Below are 21,744 nucleotides of genomic sequence, written 5' to 3' on the forward strand. Positions count from 1 at the left end.
CCCCAATTATTTATTTATTTATTTTACTTTACAATATTGTATTGGTTTTGCCATACATTGACTTGAATCTGCCATGGGTGTATGTGTGTTCTCCATCCTGAACCCCACTTCCACCTCCCTCCCGATCCCATCCCTCTGGGTCATCCCAGTGCACCAGCCATGAGCATCCTTTATCATGCATTGAACCTGGACTGGCGATTGGTTTCACATATGATAATTACATGTTTCAATGCCATTCTCCCAAATCATCCCTCCCTTGCCCTCTCCCACAGAGTCCAAAAGACTGCTCTATACATCTGTGTCTCTTTTGCTGTCTCACATACAGGGTTATTGTTACCATCTTTCTAAATTCCATATATATATATGCATTAGTGTACTGTATTAGTGTTTTTCTTTCTGGCTTACTTCACTGTATAATAGGCTCCAGTTTCATCTACCTCATTAGAACTGATTCAAATGTATTCTTTTTAATGGCTGAGTAATATTCCATTGTGTGTATGTACCAGGACTTTCTTATCCATTCATCTGCTGATGGACATCTAGGTTGCTTCCATGTCCTGGCTATTATAAACAGTGCTGTGATGAATACTGGGGTACACATGTCTCTTTCAATTCTGCAAACCAGTCAATCTTAAGGGAAATCAACTCTGAGTATTTGGAAGGATTGGTGCTGAAGTTTAAGCTCTAGTACCTTGGCCACCTGATGCAAAGAGCCAGCTCATTGGAAAGAACCTGATGCTGGGAAAGATTGAGGGCAGGAGGACACGGAGTCGACAAATGGTTGGATGGCATCATTGACCCAATGTACATGAGTCTAAGCAAGCTCCAAGAGATTGTGAAGGACAGGGAAGCCCAGCTTGCTGCAGTTCATGGGCTTGCAGAGTCAGACGCCATTTAGTAACTGAACCACAATAACATGAATTCAAAAGTTCTAAGAAACTAGAGAACCGGGAGGGAAAATGGAAGGACACATTTAACTGTGTGATTTTTACCCTTGCAAAGCATGAATTTCATCTGTAATGAAGTTGAAGGTCTTTCTTCCACACATAAACATTTTCTCTTCCTTTGCTCCCCCTTGGGCTCTGTGCACATCGCTGCCCCCAACAGGGCATTTGCATGTTGTTCCCCAGGGAGGACCTTCCCTTACAAATCTGAGATAGAAGCTCAGCTCTGGTCTTGCTCTGACTTACCAGGACTCCTCAGTTCACACTTCTGAACATGAGGTTCCCTGTCAGCTCCTGGGCTCCTCCTGCTCTGGGTCCCAGATGAGGATGGAGGGGGGATGAGAAGGAGGATGCAGAGAGTGGTGAGCTCTGGGGCAGCACTGCTTTTCATGTGTCTTTGTCCCCATGTTAGATGCACACCTTGCTCTCTGTAAAGGCCATGTGATGTTTAACGATATCAGAATGAGGATAAATACAGAGGAGGTAAGTAGGTGTTCCCTGTTAAATACTGTGAGATACAAAGTGTGGGCAAGTGTGCATGACTCCTAGAGACCTTTTACATTGTGAACCTTGGATTATTTTGAAACTGGAAATTTTGGGTATTAATCAGGATTAAAAAATAACTTAGCTTGAAATAAGCAATAGAAAAATTCAGAAAATGCCTCTTCAAATTTGTCTGAAATATTGTGCACTTCTCTATTTATTTGAGGATCCACTGGGGCTATTATGCAGAACCAACTATACGCTCCCTGTCTGTCATCCCTGGAGAGACTGCCTTCATCTCCTGCAGAGCCAGTCAGAGCATTCAATATAGATAGGGAGACAATTTTTTTGCACTGGTATGTGCAGAAGCCCAGCCAGTCTCCACAGCTCCTGATTTATAGGGCTTCTAACTGGGAGTCTTGGGTCCCAGACAGGTTCACAAGCAGTGGGTTGCGAACAGATTTCATCCTCATAATCAGCAGGGTGGAGGCTGAGGATGCTGGAGTTTATTACTGCCAGCAGAGTTTACAAGCACCTCCTACAGTGGTACAACCCCAAACATAAACCTCTCTCTCCTGGTGGCCCAGTTGCTCACATGTGTTCATGGAGGGCATGAGACTCTGTGTAGGAGGAAGATGCTGGAGAACCATGAGAACAGAACGTATCTGAGGGCTCAGGAAGGTAATGAAGTCTCTCTGCTCAACTTCAGACAACATAGGTTAAGATCCCGTGTGGGTACTTGAATGACAGCACCAGCAGGAGAAGGGACAGTTTAAATGTGCTCTGAGCAAATGGACCTGAGGAAGGGGAGGCGAATGAGAGGTCATCCTACTTCTCCCACTTGGTACAGTGATGTGTAGAATCAATACAGTCAGTATATCAGGGGACAAGTGAGGTGAGTTTATAGCAAAACAAGTTCAATACCTGTTAGCAGTTCACACTTTATAATATATTATTCAGTTCAGTTCAGTTCAGGTGTTCAGTTGTGTCCAACTCTTTGCAACGTAGCCACCAACGCTAGTAGTTTAGCTTGTGCATGTATGCTCAGTCACATCAGTCATGTCCGACTCTTGTGATCCTATAGGCTGTAGCCCACCAGACTCCTCTGTCCGTGGGATTCATCAGGCAAGAATACTGGAGTGGGTTACCATGCCTTCTTCTGCAATCTTCCTGACCGAGGGGTAGATCCTGAATCTCCTACATTGAAGCTGATTTCTTTACTGACTGAGCCACCAGGGAAGCCCAGAAGTTTAGTTTATACCAAGGCAAATGATTTGACTGAATCTTGAAACATTATTGTCTGTTTCAAACAAAGAGGTTTTGTATGTTTAGGTTGATTGTGACCAGCAATTATTTGGTATATATTTATAATAGAATAAACAAATTGTCCTCCTTATAAAATAATAAATTATTTGGGAGGAATTACCTGAAATAATAGATTTCTATACATTCTAATAACTGGTTTTATAATTCTCATAGGCTGTGAGGATACCAGAACACAGAGACAACTTGTGGGATCATGGTGTTTCTGATTGACTAGGATAAAGGTATGAAATGTAAGTAACATCTGCGCGAGGAAGTTTCCAGCAATTTATCATACACTATAGTTCTTCCTTAATCTTATACCTTCTTGTCTTCTCCAGAGAGTGCAAATGTTATCCTATTTAATATTCAACATATGTACTTATTTTTAATATCTGATTCTTATTCTCTCCTTGGTCTGGTAACTGTTTTAAAGAAGCCAACATGCAAATTTCTGGAAGCACCAAAAGATGGGGTCAGCTAATGCTTGAGAGAGCGTTTGGACTTCAGTCCTTGTCTTGGTCAAAGTGACTACGTAGACACGAACTTCATGGCAGAGAAAAATCACTCTCACTCATGAAGGCAATGTATTTTTATTTTCAGATGAGGAATGGCCACAAAATACTTTATTCATCCCTTGTGTCTTTCCTGTTCAGAATCTTTCATTTGAGTTAATGGGAGATGAAAAGAAATGGCTACAAAGAATTCAGTTGATTTTAGATATCAGTTTAAGTGATTTAACTTGATTTTTTCCCCTACAATATTTGAATATCCATTCTGTAAAAGGATTTGTAAACTCCTGAAATCATGAATAGGTTAAAAAAAAAAAGCATTAAATTTGAGAACTCTCAGCTTATAGTTTGCTTTTTTTCAGGTACACCTGCTTCTCTGGATGAAAAATTGGAGAAAATTATTTCCTTTGCAATCTTGGTATACCATACAAATTCTCATTCAAAGGAAGCTTCAACTAAAACTTAAGGGACTAGAATCTGTGATTTGTTGCCTTTCATGCATTGGAGAAGGAAACGGCAACCCACTCCAGTGTTCTTGCCTGGAGAATCTCGGGGACGGGGGAGCCAGGTGGGCTGCCGTCTCTGGGGTCGCACAGAGTCGGACACGACTGAAGCAACTTAGCAGCAGCAGCAGCCTAAAATCTTCTGGTGTTCTCCACTCCCCATTCTCAAATGAACTAGACATTCTAGAGGTCAAAGGAAAAAAACACATGTAGACAGTGGAAAAATATTAAACATTCAGAGAATCTGTGCCTTTTTAGGAGAATATATTTTGAGTACAAGGGTGAGTTTTGAGTGAAGATCCCAGAGGACATGAAGAGCTTATATGGCAGAGAAAGCTTGGGCGGGCAATGCAATGAAATTATTGTCTTACTTTGTCCAGTTCGTCTACGGGTGAGTGGGATACAGCGCAGAGTAAAACTATTACAGACAAAGGCTCCATCTCCAGCACACGATTTCCTCTCTCATCCTATTGATCAGTTGTGTAGATCGACAGAAGTTTTTACTTATTTTAAGAGAAAGGAAACAAAAGTGAGTCAAACATTTAGATACCGATTCTCTCATGACTGTGAAAAGTAAGGTCTTAATGATGCGAAACAGATGGACATGGCATCAAACCTGTTTCACCTGTGTTTTGAGAAAGCTTATACAGTCATGTTAGGGGAAGCACACTGATCGAAACTGCCTACCGTGGCTAGGCACCATGGTAACCATTTGCATGAGTTGTTTTATGACAGGAGATCCCAATAAGAAATATGGAACTAATAAGCCACCATCAACCAAAAAAGTTCAGGAAAAGTCGAAAGGAGACACCGCGTGTCTGTCCACTTCCCACAATCCCTCTCGCGAGCATCCATCTTGGCTGAGCAATGCGTGTGCCACCAGGAAAGACCCTGAATTACAATGATTGGCCAAAGACCACCCGGAAACTAATCCCATCACCATGAAACCTGAGACTGGGAGCCACGCGGAAGAGCAGTTCCCCTGGGTTCCCTTACCCTACTGCTATCTCTTGCTTTGTCAGCACATGTGTCTCCTCAGACAATTCATTTCCAAGTGTTAGACAAAAGCCCAGTTTCGGGCCCTGGAAGGGGTCCCTTTCCTGCAACGTTCAGAGAATAAATACATTCACATGGACTTTTCTTTGCTTCCTAGAAACTAAATTGCTTTTCCAAAGACTGTGGGTGATTTGCTTTCAAGTTTGAAAGGCAATCAGCTCCCGGGACACCACAAATGCCTTTGGGTGCAGGATCTAGCCCAGCAGATCTGCAGCAGGGAGCGCCCTCTGCTGGGTGGACTGCTCTCAACTCTTCCTCAATGACAATCTCTCACCTGTTCACATGAGGGATCTGGGTTTGGATCCAGGAGGTGAACAGGCCTCTATGTGTCTCTAACCTTGCCCATGGCAGCATGGGCTTGTCTGAGAGGGTGGCCAGGTCTGCAGAAAACCCTACTCAGAGGGTGTCACAATGTTACAGTCGCCATTCCACAGAAAATGACAGCAGGAACACAAATTCAAACACCAACAGCACAGTCTCCAAGGTCCTGCATATCACACACTGGCTTCTAGTTTTGAGCAACTGAAACTAATAGTATCTGACAACAGAGTAAAAGTGCAATGAACCTGCCTGCCTGAGGCCTTCCTCATTCAGCTGACTACAGTCAAGATTGGAGGCTCACAAAGGCCTCCCCCTCACCTGGAACTCATAGAACTTATACATTCAACCCTGAAAAACTCTCCTTGTTGCTGGGTGGTGTGACGTGACTAGTGTGGGCTGCTATTTAGTTTTGTTTACAGGCTTCAGCCGGGTTTGCTAACATACGTGAGGCAGAGAGTGTTTTTTAGAATGAGAAATCTTATACTTTCTGTCTAAAGTAGGAGAGGAATGTTTTAAAGACTTTTTTCCTGACAGAGGATCAATTTCTAAGAGATTTTACATTTTCTGTAGATTTTAGGATAGTTGTCTATGAGATAAGACAAGCATTAATAGAGACCTATAAAAGTTTTCTAGTAATTTCACAAAAGAGACAAATTCTCTCTGAAATTCATCCATCTTAAAGAATATTTTGTAAAAGGAGTTTCTGAAAACTTGATTTGTCATAAAAGAAAACACCACAGAATTCTCACTTTAATTCTTCTCCCCACAATTTATGTTTCCATTCTCAGGACTGAATTTATTTGTTTCTTAAGACTTCTATAAGAAAGTACTAGAGATTGATGGGCTAAAACAACAGAAAGGTATTCTGTCAGGACTGAAGCCCTGAGTAATGAAACCAAGTGTTGTCCAGGGCAGCTACCCTCTGAGGTGAAGGCTCTCCTCACCTTTCTTCCCTTTCTTGAGCCCCAGGTTTTCCTTAACCATTGGCACCATAAGTCCAGTCACCGCATCTGTCCTCACATGGTCTCTTCTCTGAATCTCTGTCTTTGTGTCCTTTCTCCTCCCTTAGAAGGCCACTTATATTAAAGGCCCACCATAGCACAGTATAACCACACCATGATCACCAAATGATATCAATACTGGCTATTTTCTAAATAATATCATGTTCAGAGGTCCTAGAGTCTAAAATGTCACTAAAATTTTTAGGGGAACAGAATTCAACCAGTAATAGTACATAAAAGCAATTCTGACTTAAACAGATGCTAAAGGACTCATATAAAACTAGTATTAATATTTCTTATAGCTTCTTCCCTTTGTTTCGTATTGGTTTGCTTTTCTTTCAGATGCTTATCTTTTGACTTTGTTCACTGCATCATTAATTAGAGGGCTGGAATTTTCAGAACAGCGGCCTGCCACCTGCTAGAAACTCCTATTTGACTTGGCAGCTTCAGAAAGCAGGAAGAAAACCCAGGATAATTTTTTTTTTTTTAAGACAAGATCAAAGCAAAAACTGAGAGAAGTATAAATAAATAAAAGGGTGAGTTACACTTCGGTGAACTATGGAACATATAAAATTCTTTATCTCCCTCTACACTGTGGTTTTTTTTTTGAGTGAATGAGATTATTACCATAAAGTTCAGAGTTGAAAGGCAAGCATCATTTTTGCTCAGTTATCAAAATTTTATTCTTGAGTATTTCTCAAAGAATATAAAGACCAAATATTATTATGGAATCTTGCAGGATATTGTATTAATTCAATTGTCTTGACTAGTTTAGTCTGATTTTGGATTTAAATTGCCCAGAGTCTAAGAAACCAAAGTCTACTTTTATAATTGCCAAGATTCTGTTTTCGGGACAAAAGGAATTTGACATGGTCAGTATTTTTCAGGAACCGTTCAGTTCACCATGACCTGCATCAGGCTGACCCATGAGAACAGTCCTGTAGTTTTCCTATTTAATAAAAGCTGGTGTGACAGACTCACCCCCTGAGCACTGGTGGCCTGGAGCCTGATTCCATAAGAACTGGACTGAAATAAAAGCCCAGAAAGGTGACAGTGATAGACACAGGCCTCCCTGAGACTTTCAGATAAAGAATCCAGTCATCGCTCTTCTCACAAACACCATCTCCTTTTGAAATGCAGGCTCATGACTGTGGCTTCCAACATACAGGCAGTGAGAACCTTAGTTTTTCACACAGAACTGACAAGAACCAGGAAATCCTGTGGAAACTGGTTCTACTTGATGAGGGTTAACAGAGGAAGAGTTCTCTTTAAGCACCACTGGGAAAAAAAGAAAACACAGTCATACATTTTTCATGTTGTCCCATCATCTCAAGTGAACTTTTTCCTCTAGAACTTCTTTGATTTTATATATATATATATATATATATATATATATATACATATATACATATACACATACATACATATATAGTATATACATATGTGTATATATATATATATATATATGTGGCTTCCTGGTTGGGAAGATCCCCTGAAGAAGGAAATGGCATCCCACTCCAGTATTCTTGCGTGCAAAATCCCATGGACAGAGGAGCCTGGTGGGTGGGCTGCAGTCCTTGGTGTCGCAAAGAGTTTGATACATCTCAGCAACTAAAGAAAAACAGCAACATATATACAGATACATATATTGAGAGACAGACAGAAAGACAGAGAGAGAGAGACAGAAACAGAGACAAAGACAGACTCAGATAGAATCATGATAGCATATGCACTAGGTTGAAGCAGCTGGGTTTTTGATATTTCATTTGATATTTCACTTTACATAAAATTCTTACACATTTTTCCTTATCTTGAACTAAACTATCAACTTTCTGCACGAGCTATATCATTTTTCCCATGCCATTTTCTTTTGACTTAAGTGTCTTTGAAATTTCATTCACTAGGTGCCAGGAAAAGAGCAATTCTAACACCTGATTTCAACATTCTTAAACAGGTAACCTGAGACCTGCAGTTATTGGACAGATCTTGAACCAGCTCACCTCCACACTCTTCTTTGGAGAAATTTTTGAAGGTCAGTACTAGCTGTTCTGTTATCTAGATCATCTGGGAAGAAAAGCAAGATGCTGGTCCCCTTCCGAATACTGACCCTGGACACACCTGTCTACATGTCAGGGTCTTCAGTGCTTTCTTAGAGCCCCAGGCCTTGTACACTGTGTCCTGATGGTCCACCTGCACTTTCTCAGTGAGATTCTTCTTCCCACTGTTCCAAGCAGTATAAACTTTAGCTAACGGTATTCATCTAAACACACAAGAGCTTTATTTCACTTTGCTTGAGCTTGACCCCTCCCATCCTCCTCTGGCTCTGTCTACACCGCTGCCCCCACCAGGGGATTTGCATGTGGTTCCCCAGGGAGGACCTTCCCTTACAAGTCTGAGATAAAAGCTCAGCTCCGATCTTGCTCTGACTTATCAGGACTCCTCAGTTCAACCTTCTGAACATGAGATTCCCTGCTCAGCTCCTGGGGCTCCTCCTGCTCTGGGTCCCAGGTAAGGACAGAGGAGGCATGAGAGGAGGATGGGGGCCTCAGTTCTGAGGGCATCTCCGCTCTCCATGTGTGTTCTGTCTGTGTGTTCAATGTGTATGGCTTGTCGTGCTTATGAACATGGGATGTTTAGATCTGAGAGAGTGAGGAAAGTTCCAGAAGGAGAAGGACCTGTCCTCTGGTCAGGACTGTGACAGAGGAAGTGGGGATGATGTAGGGGATGTTTAGTGGCTTCTTTACATTTCACAGATGTCATGTTCATTATCGTGATTGTACATTTTTGTTGTATGGATGAAAAGTATTGATAATGAGAGTAAAACGAAGTAGTATTTTAGCTAACATAAATAAGAAATTGGAAATGATAATTAGAGCTCATAATATTTGTATGTAACTTGAAATTTTTCTGTCATTTCTTTAGGATCCAGTGGGGATGTTGTGCTGACCCAGACTCCCCTCTCCCTGTCTGTCATCCCTGGAGAGACGGTCACCATCTCCTGCAAGTCTACTCAGAGTCTGAAATATAGTGATGGAAAAACGTATTTGCAATGGTTTCAACATAAACCAGGCCAGTCTCCACGGCTATTGATCTATCAGATTTCCAACCGTTACACTGGGGTCCCAGACAGGTTCACTGGCAGTGGGTCAGAGACAGATTTCACACTTACAATCAGCAGTGTGCAGGCTGAGGATGCTGGAGTCTATTACTGTCTTCAAAGATCATATGCTCCTCGCACAGTGATACAGCCCTGAACACAAACCTCCCTGCCTGGGTGGCTCAGCTGCTCAAAGTGCAGCTTCTCTGGGGAACTGACAGCAGGTGCTCTGAGTCTGTATAAGAGGTGGCAGTCTCAGGGGAAGAGTTTGCAGTGAGGGCTCTGGATCATGAGTGTCTTAGCTATTCTTCAGGCACCACATGTTAAGATCCCATGACCTGCACATCCTGGTCCTGGCAGAAGCAGCAGGGACTGTAGGGGTCCTGTGTCCTACAGCAGCCAGTTCTGTGAAAGGGGGGCTGAGTGAAAGGTCAGGTATTTCTTCTCACCAAGGTTACCATTGTCTCATTGGGATGATATGGAGGAAAGTTCAGGGAAAGGAACATAACAATGGTATTTACACCCATCTGAGACAAAAAGGATGGAACCATGCATTCTTGTTCAGAATTTGACTTGTATTTAATATTTGTATATATTTGGAGATTTGTTTAACCTTTTCCCCTTGGTTTGCATGCATAAGTCACTTCAGTTGTATCTGACTCTTTGCGACACCATGGACTGTAGACTGCCATGCTCCTCTGTCCATGGGACTTCCCAGGCAAGAATACTGGAGTAGGTTACCATTTCCTTCTCCAGCGGATCTTCTCGACCCAGGGATTGAACTCACATCTCTTATATCTCCCCATTGGCAGGAGGGTTCTTTACTACTAATGTGATCAGGAAAGCCCTTTTCCCTTGGTTTATTGATCGGTAATGAAGGAAATGAAAAGATTTTATTTTCTCTAGCAATGAAAATGCTAAAACTTGTTGTAAGAATTAAATAGATGAATACATACAAAATAGTTATCATATGACTGGTAAAGTTTGTAAGTGAAAATGAAAAGTGAGTGGCAGTGTGAGTCGCACAGTCATGGCTTTGCAATCCCATGGACTGTAGCCTGCCTGGGTCCTCTGTCCATGGAATTCTCCAGGTTCTCACTCAGTAAATACTTGTTGCCATTGTCAGTTTGCTTCATCTTGTACTTAGAGAGATACGGTCTTTTGCACAGTATCTGAATTTCAAATCATTCCTTAGAATCTCTTTATCTTTGGTAACTCCAACTTTGTTAAGTGGTGGAGTATCGCATTTTCTATAACCTATCAAGAAGTGTATAAATTTTGGGAAAAAAAGGAAGGGCTACAGCCCACCACTCTTTCCAAGGCAAGAATAGTGGAGCAGGTTGCCATTCCCTTCTTGAGAGGATCTTCCTGACCAAGGGATTGAACCTGATCTCCTGCATTGACAATGGCAAGCGGAGTCTTTATATAGACATCAGAGGGGCTCCAGATAGCAAGGAGTCTGACTCCATTGTTAATATGGGATCAGCAAGACCTCTCAGCCTCTTCTCCAACATCCACTTTGCCCTATATCTGTCCAACAACCACAGGGACACCCAAGTCCACACAAGGTGACTTTACCAAGTCCCTCTGCAACCCTATTAAAAGCCCAAACTTCTGCCTCTTTCAACCCAGCCTGCTCCAGCTGGTCCCCACCCTTACTCCACCTGGAATTTGCTTATGTAAGTGATAATCTTTCTCTCATATTATATACATATGGGGGCTGTCTGGAGACTCAAGAAAATTCTTAACAATTAATTATATCTCATGTACAAGGAGTACAAAGAGAGAAAGTACTTGAAAAGTTGAGAAGCAGTGAAGCCTAGGGAAGTGAGCCCTATTCCTCTTTAATGACACTTAAATACTTTTGCCATCTCACTAAGGAATCCTCAAAGCTAAAAAGTTTTAAGGAAAAAATAAGATATGGTGAAGGCCTCAAAGCCAAGCACAGCTTTCAGTAATATCCTTGGTCAGAGATAAAAATAAGGCTCCAAGGCCACCAGAGAAGGTTGGATCCTGATTAGAATGAAGCCTTCAGGTAGAATGGGGGAAGGGCCACACCTGGGAGAGGGGATGAAGCAGAAAGAGCAGGGAATCACCAGGCTGAGGACCAGCCTCAAATTCATGTCTCCCTGATTGGATGAAAGTGATCAACAGCTAGCATTTTGCCAGATTCCAAAGCAAATCATTTCTGACTGACATGAATCATTCCAGGGTCTAAAATCATCTTTAACATTTTTAGGGTAAATATGTATGTTAATCTACATAAACATTAAGTGTATACATTACAGTCTCACTTTTATTAAAACACAGAGGCATACATTATCAAGAGCGAAAAATACTCAGTTTCAGAGAAGGCAATGAACACTGGTGGATTATAATGGACATCAAGACACAGCCAGAGGATTCGTAGCTATGAGGGGAATTACTTATTATATGCTTATCATATATGTGAGAGGATGTAGAATATTTTCATGAAACCAGAAACTTTTAAAAATGACAAAGAAGAATTAAGTACCTATATTAACAAGAGACTTGACTGAGCTTCCAGTGCTTTGTTGTTTGGGGTCCAGTCAGCAGTATACACTCTGCAAAATGTTCACATCATACCAGCTTATAATTACATCATGCCCATGTCCTTAAGTTTATCTACATCCTGCTGCTGCTGCCGCCAAGTCGCTTCAGTCATGTCTGACTCTGTGCGACCCCATAGACGGCAGCCCACCAGGCTCCCCCGTCCCTGGGATTCTCCAGGCAAGAACACTGGAGTTGGTTGCTATTTCCTTCTCCAGTGCATGAAAGTGAAGGTGAAGTTGCTCAGTCGTGTCCGACTCTTCACGACCCCATGGACTGCAGCCTACCAGGCTCCTCCGTCCATGGCAAGAGTACTGGAGTGGAGTGCCATTGCCTTCTCCTCTACATCCTGGGAATATTTTAGTCATTGCTTAGATTATAGGTACTTAAAACTAGACAAAATTTATACACAGAACTACATTATGTAAAAAAAACAAAAACAAAAAACCTGAATAAGTAACATCATTTTTCTTCCTTAATAACTCCTGTTCCATGTTTGCACTCACACTAAGTTCCTTCCTTTCCAGTTTACCATGGGGCTGCTGTACTGACTCCATCTCCTCCCTCTGGCCTGTGGCCATGGAGGGAGCGTCGCCATCTCCTGAAGGCCATCTCTTCCCATCCACAGTAATGGACACACCTGCCCGCCGTGATTCGGGCACAAACCACACACTCTCCTCAACCACTGATCATAGGGATTCCCAGGCTCCTGAGGTCCCAGCCTGGCTCAGTGATTGTGGGTCTGGATGGATTTCACACTTACACTCACCAGGGTGGCGTCCCTTCATGTGACTTCTGTGTACAGAACCCTCACTGGGACCACACCTGTCATGGCCCTAAACATATCACTCCCCCGTAGGCTCAGCCCTTGTGCTCAGCTGAGCAGCTGCTTGCCCCAGGGAATCAGGGTCAGAGCAGCTGCTCCTCTCAATGGAAAACAAACTGGGGGAGGAGGAAATGGTGGGGAGCCCGGGAAGGAGGTGGGAACATCCTCAGGTCCAGAGCCCAGGAGCCCCTGTCATGACCCCCCCAGGGTCTGGACCGCTGGCTGAGATGCTCACAGACGGCTCCATGCTGACTCTCCCTCAGCTCTCAGCATCACTGACTGTGAAGGACCAACCACCTGCTCTCCAGGCCTGTGGAGCACAGACCTTCCCCACACTGATTTACCTGCCAGACTCAGGCACTTGCTCACAGGCAGAGTTGGGGCCCCAAGGAGGGACTGGTCAGTGATTCTGAGAAAACTGTCTTTCCCTCAGTCTCTCTGGCAGAAAGTCCTAGTCTAGAGAATCTTAATCATCCTGATGTATATTCTCTTAAAAATCTGGAATTTATCCTCATATTAGAGACAGAATACTATGATGAAATTTGAACTTCATGTGAGTACCATGTAGTCACAGCTTCTAAGTTTGTTCAACTAAATCCGTTCTAGAAATTCCTGGCTTTGAATCATACTCATGCCTTTCCTCTGCTCCATGCATCTCAGTTCCTGCTTCTGTGCTAGACTACCATGACCTCAGGTTTCCCTGAAGGTAGACATCTTCTCCCCTAACTCTCAGAATGCCCGTGTTCTTGTTTGGAGTAGTTAGTGGTTTTCAAAGTGCAAGAGTTACGCATCTGTAGGGTATGACGTATTTTATATTTTTATCCAGATGGTGATATATGTAAACCTTCATGTGCTGTATACTTAACATATTTGCCTGTTCTTCTTGTATGTTTTTTAATATCACAATGAAAATGAAAAAGAACAAATCCAGAGCCTTTAAACAAATATTTAAACAAGAACAAAAATTAGCACATAGAGAGGGAAACTCAGCATTCTTAAAGAGAAGTGTAATATGATGCACGAATATGAGAGTTGGATCATAAAGAAGGCTGAGCGCCGAAGAAGTCATGCTTTTGAACTGTGGTTCTGGAGAAGACTCTTGAGAGTCCCTTGGACAGCAAGGAGATCAAACCAGTCAATCTTTTTTTTTTTTCTCTCCTCTGTTTATTTATTTATTTATTTTACTTTGCAATATTTATTGGTTTTGCCATACACTGACTTGAATCTCCCATGGGTGTACGTGTGTTCTCCATCCTGATCCCCCCTTCCACCTCCCTCCCCATCCCATACCTCTGGATCATCCCAGTGCAGCAACCCCAAGCATCCTGTATCATGCATTGAACCTGGACTGGTGATTCGTTTCACATATGATAATTACATGTTTCAATGCCATTCTCCCATATCATCCCTCCCTTGCCCTCTCCCACAGAGTCCAAAAGACTGTTCTATACATCTGTGTCTCTTTTGCTGTCTCACATACAGGGTTATCATTACCGTCTTTCTAAATTCCATATATATGCATTAGTATACTGTATTGGTGATTTTCTTTCTGGCTTACTTCACTGTGTATAATAGGCTCCAGTTTCACCCACCTCATTAGAACTGATTCAAATGGATTCTTTTTAATGGCTGAGTAATATTCCATTGTGCATATGTACCACAGCTTTCTTATCCATTCATCTGCTGATGGACATCTAGGTTGCTTCCATGTCCTGGATATTATAAACAGTGCTGTGATGAATACTGGGGTACACATGTCTCTTTCAATTCTGCAAACCAGTCAATCTTAAGGGAAATCAACCCTGAGTATTCATTGGAAGAATTGGTGCTGAAGTTTAAGCTCTAGTACCTTGGCCACCTGATGCAAAGAGCCAGCTCATTGGGAAAGAACCTGATGCTGGGAAAGATTGCGGGCAGGAGGACACGGAGTCGACAGATGATTGTATGGCATCAGTGACCCAATGGACATGAGTTTAAGCAAGCTCCAGGAGATTACGAAGGACAGGGAAGCCCAGCTTGCTGCAGTTCATGGGGTTTCAGAGTCAGACACCATTTAGTATCTGACCTACAATAACATGAATTCAAAAGTTCTAAGAAACTAGAGAACCAGGAGGGAAAATGGAAGGACACATTTAACTGTGTGATTTTTACCCTTGAAAAGCATGATTTTCATCTGTAAAGAAGTTGAAGGTCTTTCTTCCACACAGAAACATTTTCTCTTCCTTTGCTACCCCTTAGGTTCTGTGCACATCACTGCCCCGACCAGGGGATTTGCATGTTGTTCCCCAGGGAGGACCTTCCCTTGCAAGTCTGAGATAGAAGCTCAGCTCTGGTCTTACGCTGACTTACCAGGACTCCTCAGTTCACACTTCTGAACATGAGGTTCCCTGTCAGCTCCTGGGCTCCTCCTGCTCTGGGTCCCAGGTGAGGATGGAGGGGGGATGAGAAGGAGGATGCAGAGAATGGTGAGCTCTGGGCCAGCACTGCTTTTCATGTGTCTTTGTCCCCATGTTAGATGCACACCTTGCTCTCTGTAAAGGCCATGTGATGTTTATCAACATGAGAATGAGGATAAATGCAGAGGAAGTAAGTAGGTGTTCCCTGTTAAATACTGTGAGATACAAAGTGTGGGCAAGTGTGCGTGACTCCTAGAGACCTTTTACATTGTGAATCTTGGATTATTTTGAAACTGGAAATTTGGGGTATTAATCAGGATTTAAAAAAAAAAAAAAAAACTAGCCTGAAATAAGCAAGAGAAAAATTCAGAAAATGCCTCTTCAAATTTGTCTGAAATATTGTGCTTTTCTCTATTTATTTTAGAATCCATTGGGGCTACTATGCAGACCCAGACTCTACGCTCCCTGTCTGTCATCCCGGGAGAGATGGCCTCCATCTCCTGCAGAGCCAGTCAGAGCGTTCAAAATAGATATGGAGACAATTTTTTGCACTGGTATGTGCAGAAGCCCAGCCAGTCTCCACAGCTCCTGATTTATAGGGCTTCTAACTGGGAGTCTTGGGTCCCAGACAGGTTCACAAGCAGTGGGTTGGGAACACATTTCATCCTCATAATCAGCAGGGTGGAGTCTGAGGATGCTGGAGTTTATTACTGCCAGCAGAGTTTACAAGCACCTCCCACAGTGGTACAACCCCAAACATAAACCTCTCTCTCCTGGTGGCCAAGTTGCTCACATGTGTTCATGGAGGGCATGAGACTCTGAGTCTGTGTAGGAGGAAGATGCTGGAGAACCATGAGAACAGAACGTATCTGAGGGCTCAGGAAGGTAATGAAGTCTCTCTGCTCAACTTCAGACAATATAGGTTAAGGCCCCGTGTGGGTACTTGAGTGACAGCACCAGCAAGAGAATGGACAATTTAAATGTGCTCTGAGCAAATAGACCTGAGGAAGGGGAGGCGAATGAGAGGTCATCCTACTTCTCCTGCTTGTGTACCGTGACATGTAGAATCAATACACTCAGTATATCAGGGGACAGGTGAGGTGAATTTATAGCAAAACAAGTTCAGTACCTGTTAGCAGTTCACACTTTATCATATATTATTCAGTTCAGTTCAGTCGCTCAGTCATATCCGACTCTTTGCGACCTCATGGACTGTAGCACGCCAGTCCTCCCGGTTCATCACTAACTCCTGAAGTTTACCCAAACTTATGTCCATTGAGTCGGTGATGTCATCCAACCATCTCAAACTCTGTCATTCCCCTCTCCTCTGGCCTTCAATCTTTCCCAGCATCAGGGTCTTTTGAAATGAGTCAGCTCTTCACATCAGATGGCCAAAGTATTGGAGTTTCAGCTTCAGCATCAGTCCTTCCAATGAACACTCAAGATTGATCTCCTTTAGGATGGACTGGTTTGATCTCCTTGCAGTCCAAGGAACTCTCAAGAGTCTTCTCCAACACCACAGTTCAAAAGCATCAATTCTTCGGCACTCAGCTTACTTTATAGTTCAAATCTCATATCAAAAATGACCACTGGAAAAACCATAGCCTTGACTAGACGGACCTTTGGTTTTGTTTTGTTTTGTTTTGTTTTGTTTTGTTTTTTTCCCAATTACCTATCGCTAAAAGGAATAAGTTGTCTTCAAAAGTAGGTATTTAAAAATTAAAAAAAAAAAAAAAGACAAAAACATAAACTGGATTATATAGGTGTAGAATTTATTCTGTAGAACCCTGGAAGAATACAGAATGATATGAGCAGTTTTGTTTTGTTAGTTTTTTTTAAAAGGAAGAATTTTATAGTGTGAGAAGACAGCAGGAATGGAAACAGAAAGGAAATCTAGTCACCTCTCATAGTTGGACGTATTCTGCTCTTTGCTTCTCTTTGGTGGAATTCAAAAAGGTGGTGGGGTTGAGAACTGAAAATAGGAACCCAGAAAGAAGATCCAGTGTGTTCCTTATGGAATCACAGAGAGGAAGAGATGTGGGCCTGGGTTTCTTTGAGATGTCTAGGCCACTGTTAGTGTCAGAGGAAAGGAGTGTGTGGAGCAGGCTTGAGGTCTGTCGTCATCAAGGGCTCAGTGATGTCCCTGTGCAGAAACCTGAGGTCATGTCCCATAGTCACTGTCAACCTACTTCAGATGAAGAGAGTCTCTAAAACCTATTTGCTCCTGGAGACAGTCCAGCAGAGGCCGTGTGGTTGGGTTGGGAGATGCTACAGGCATCTGTAGGCCTGAACAGAAAGACCTGAAGGGTGCAGAACAGCAGATGCAGAGGAGATGGAGACCCATGCGGAGGATTCCTGGTTTTAGGCCCAGCATCCCCTCCCCTGACTGCTGACTAAGAGCTCAGAATGTCCCCTTTAGGAAACTGCCCTTATGCTAGAAGTAGCCTTTTGGGTCAATAGCCCTCATATGGATTCTCTCTTTCCAGCTGCATTCCTCTGTTAGAACCAAATCAGAACTTCTGTTCATATGCCATTTTGAAGATAATACAAAAGGACAGATTGCTTGGTAAATATCACCTCAAAACTGAAAGCTTTGATTTTTCGTGTCATCTAGTTCTCATAGTTTCCACTCTTTTCTGATGTTCTGAAAATATGTATTCCTCACTTTACCCCTTTATTATGTTGTACCTTCTGCAGTGGTTGGTTACCAAATAAGTGGTTGGCTTATCCAGTGTTCTCCCTAGCAATAGTGATTCACCTTTTGTATTATTTCACATTTCATATTTTTAACCAAAATACAGTTTGGAGATTATAAGCCTAGTATAGGATTATTATGAAAACAAATGAATTCAAACAGTAAATAAATGCAAAGTTTTCACATGAATCTTCATATCCTGAAATCAAATATGGGTCACATTTTCTGTATTCTGCTCTATTGCTCTGTCATGTCCAACTCTTTTTGACTCCATAGACTATAGCACGCAAGTCTCCTCTGTGGTGGAATTCTCCAGGCAAGAATACTGGAATGGGTTGCTATGCCCTTCTCCAGGGGATCTTCCCAACCGAGAGATCGAAACCAGGCTCCTGGATTGCTGGCGCATTCTTTACCATCTGACCACCAGGGAAGCCCAAGAATACTGGAGTGGGTAGCCGATCCCTTTCCCAGGGGATCTTCCCAACCCAGGAATCGAACCAGGGTCTACTGCATTGCAGGCAGATTCTTTAACAGCTTAGCTACCGGGGAAGTTCTCACGTTTTCTAGCGATTCTTATATAGAAACTGAATACTTCAAACAGATCCCAGTTTTTAAATGCTCTAACATATTTCCCAACTAATACTGGACATGCTAGTTGCATATTCGGACAGTGTATGATTGACATAAACTAATTCCAAATCCCCCTGAACAATATAATCCTGTTGCTGATTAAAGGAATAAAACTTATTAAAGATGATTTCCTTTCCAGCTTGAGATTACACAGGAAATGCTAAAAATTGTATTATTATCTTGATTATAAGTGTTTTTATCTTCATGGATTTGTAACATATACAAAGAAACACAAGTATCCAGCACCAGGATTTCACCAGATGTTCAAGGAGGGGACACATTTCTATTCAACAGTCTATTGATTTCTCATTAGAATCAGCAGTGAGGAGCCTGGACACACTGCACGCATGTCTGTGAACAGGACACTCACTGGGCTCCACAGAATGTAAGGCTCCAAATAGAATCTTCCCAATGAGGCTCAGCCCCAGGGTGGCAGGAGGAGCTGTGGTGAGCAGAGAACGGGCTGACACCAGGCTGGGCTGAGGCATATATGAGTGTAGGGCCTTGAGGAGGAGGCCACAAGAGGCCTCAGTCACAGTCACTGGGTCCTCTTCTGTGTAAACAGGGTTCAGAGCTCCCCCAGGACAGCCTCCCAGAACCTCCATCCTCCTCCCCACTAAGGGAGCTCATGCCCCACCGTGCCTCCAGGGAATGGCTGCCATGTTCCCCCTGGAGCATCCACTAAGCTCCCTGTTGTATTTTGATGTCAGGCAGGTTTCGAATCATTTAACTATTGTTACACAGTGTTCTAAGTGTAAACAGATCCAGATGATTGATGTTTTCAATCAAGTCTTCTGTGTTTTCCAGGACCCCGTGGAGGGCTGCTGGCACTGCAGGCTACAGAGAGCAGTTTGCTTTTCTGACCGCACTCAGATCTGGAAGATTCCATGTCACCTGTTCCAGGAGCCAGACCAGTCCTCCTCCATGTGGATTACGCTGTGTCTAGAACCAGAGAAGCTGTCTGGCAATTATTTTCATAAAGAGAAAGACAAACATTCAACACCCTGAAAGAGAATGTACATCTACAACCTGCTTAGGGAGCAATCTGAGAACTCTATAACCCCTGCGGGAAATTTTTTCATCCAATTTGGTACCACTAGTTTTGTGTCCTGAAGTGGCATTTGGACAGCACCTCAAGTAAGGAAAATTGGCCACCAGACAACAACCAGAATGCCACCAGGCAGCCCAGTAAGAGTTCCCAAGTCATTTCTCTTGACTTTCTTTTGACACAACTTCTGAACTAGCGCTTGAGTGGGAAAATTCTATCTGCATTTGTACCTACTTTCACCTGGTCCTTATGTCAAACATGCTAGGGACAGTCAAGTCAAAGTCCTAATACACATACATGTCCATCCTGCTGCAAGTTTTGGCCTCAAGTTTTTATTTGCCTCACCCCGTGAAGTCTTTATGTGAGGAGGATGGTAGTTCATATTATGCCTCTTCTCTCCTTCTCTCTCTCTCTAATCTCACTGTGTTCTCTTTTTTCTCTGCAAATGTTAACAGAACACATTTTACAACAGGTTTTTCATTCTGTCTTTTTTTTTTTTCCTACTTGGTCTGAGTGTAGTAAACTCTGGTTATGACCAACACTAGAAGTTTCGAGTATATGAAGACAAATGATTTTACTCACTCTTGAAACATTCAATTCCAAACAAAAAGACACTGCCTGTTTAGGGGTATAAACAGGGTTGTTGTGTCCACCAATTATTGGCTTTATTTTCTGTAATAGAATCAAAGGTTTCTTATCTTTGTATTTATACACTTTATCATAAGGGTATCAAAAGGGTGAGACCCAATTCCTGCTTATATTTATAAAATAATAAACTATTTTGATGTGATTCCCTTGAACAATGGATTTTCAACATTCTAACAATCAGCTTCACATTTAACATAAGGCTATGAGAATTCCAGGAGAAGAGCCGACCTGTGGGATTGAAAATGTTTCTAACTGACCAGGATGTGTGTTTGTAGTGGGAGCATTTTATTTTCTTTTTCATTCATGTACTTATTTTTCATATCTGACCATTATTCTCGGATTGATCAGGTCACTGCTTTAGAAGAGTCAATATGCACATTTCTGGAAGCACAGAAAAACGGGGGCAGTTGATGCTCCAAAGAGCATTTGGACTTTGAGTGATCCATGGCTTCTGGTCAAAAGTGACTAAGTAATGTGAAATTCACTCCTGTGAGCCCAATGCTTCCTAAAGGCAGAAAATCACCATTCTCACTTACTGATGCAGGCAGTGTATTTTCATTATAATATGAGGAACGGCCACTAAATACTTTATTCATCCCTGTGTCTTTCCAACTCTAATCTTTCCATTTGTGTTAACAAGGGAGGAAAAGAAGTGATTACAGAGAATTTAACTGCTTTCAGATATCAGTTTACATCATTTGCTTTGACGTTGTTTTTTCCACAGGGTCTTAAATATCCCTTTTTCAAAACTATAATAATTTTTTTATCTTCTTTACTACATGGTTAAATAAATTGCTGGAATTCTCAGCACAGCAGCATACTGTGTTTAGCCAATACTAGAAATCCCTCTTGTCTTGGTATCTTCAGAGCCAGATGTAAAACCCAGAATCATTCTGAAAAAGACGAGGTCAAAGAAAGTGAAAGCTTAAAGAAATGGAATAAAATTAAAGCATAACTAATAGTGTGACTAGTGAAATACGGAGCATATGTCATTCTGCAAGTAACTCAACACCATGATTTTCTCAGCAGATGAGATTAGTCCAGAAAGTTCAGAGTTTAAAGATGAACATCATTTTTGGTCAGCTATCTGCCGAGGTCCAGCCCCAGCTGATCCAGGGAGTTCGAAGGGGAGACGGCTTCAGCGAGTTCACTGGATACAATAGCTTTATTTAAATATTCATCAAAGATATAAAGAGTAATAGAATGAGGATAGCTCAGTAGGAAAATTCAACGGAGAAAAGAGGCTGAGTAGCTTGGTTTACGTGGAAAATCAGTATAACCTGTGACATCAGGTTAGCTCTGACCACAGAGGCCGCAGGCGCCCTCTCGAATAGCGGAAGTTGCCTCACCTTAGGCACCTTCTCGAGTGGGTCTTAGAAGCCCAGGCAAATAAATGGTTGCAGGGGACCTCCACGCTCCAGATGGAGACTCAGCCAGAAATTGAGAAGAAGAATGACATGGGGAGACCAAGCTTCGGTGAGCAAGGCCCGTAGCTTTATTTTCAACAGGGGCCTTTATACCATAAGTTGCACATAGAGAATAACAGGGGATGTGAAATCATGCAAAGTCAGCAGTCTTTGATCCTTATCGAAACCAGGGTTTCTTTCCTGCAAATTTATCGTATACAAATGGTTTAGGTGATTTACATCATCTTCTGGCCAGAAGGCCTATTAACATTTTATGACTCTGACAAAGGTTTGTCAATCCATAA

General features: G+C 42.4%; 1 gene segment (V, D, J or C); it reads left to right on the forward strand.

The window, feature by feature from the left end:
• The first annotated feature begins 8,551 nt into the window (after positions 1-8,551).
• On the forward strand, positions 8,552-9,391 carry LOC132346583 (immunoglobulin kappa variable 2-29-like). The segment is given in 2 exon segments: positions 8,552-8,630; positions 9,045-9,391. Coding segments are annotated over 2 exon segments (381 nt in total).
• Positions 9,392-21,744: the final 12,353 nt, after the last annotated feature.

This window comes from Bos taurus, chromosome 11 (assembly GCF_002263795.3).
Source record: "Bos taurus isolate L1 Dominette 01449 registration number 42190680 breed Hereford chromosome 11, ARS-UCD2.0, whole genome shotgun sequence".
Taxonomy (NCBI): domain Eukaryota; kingdom Metazoa; phylum Chordata; class Mammalia; order Artiodactyla; family Bovidae; genus Bos; species Bos taurus.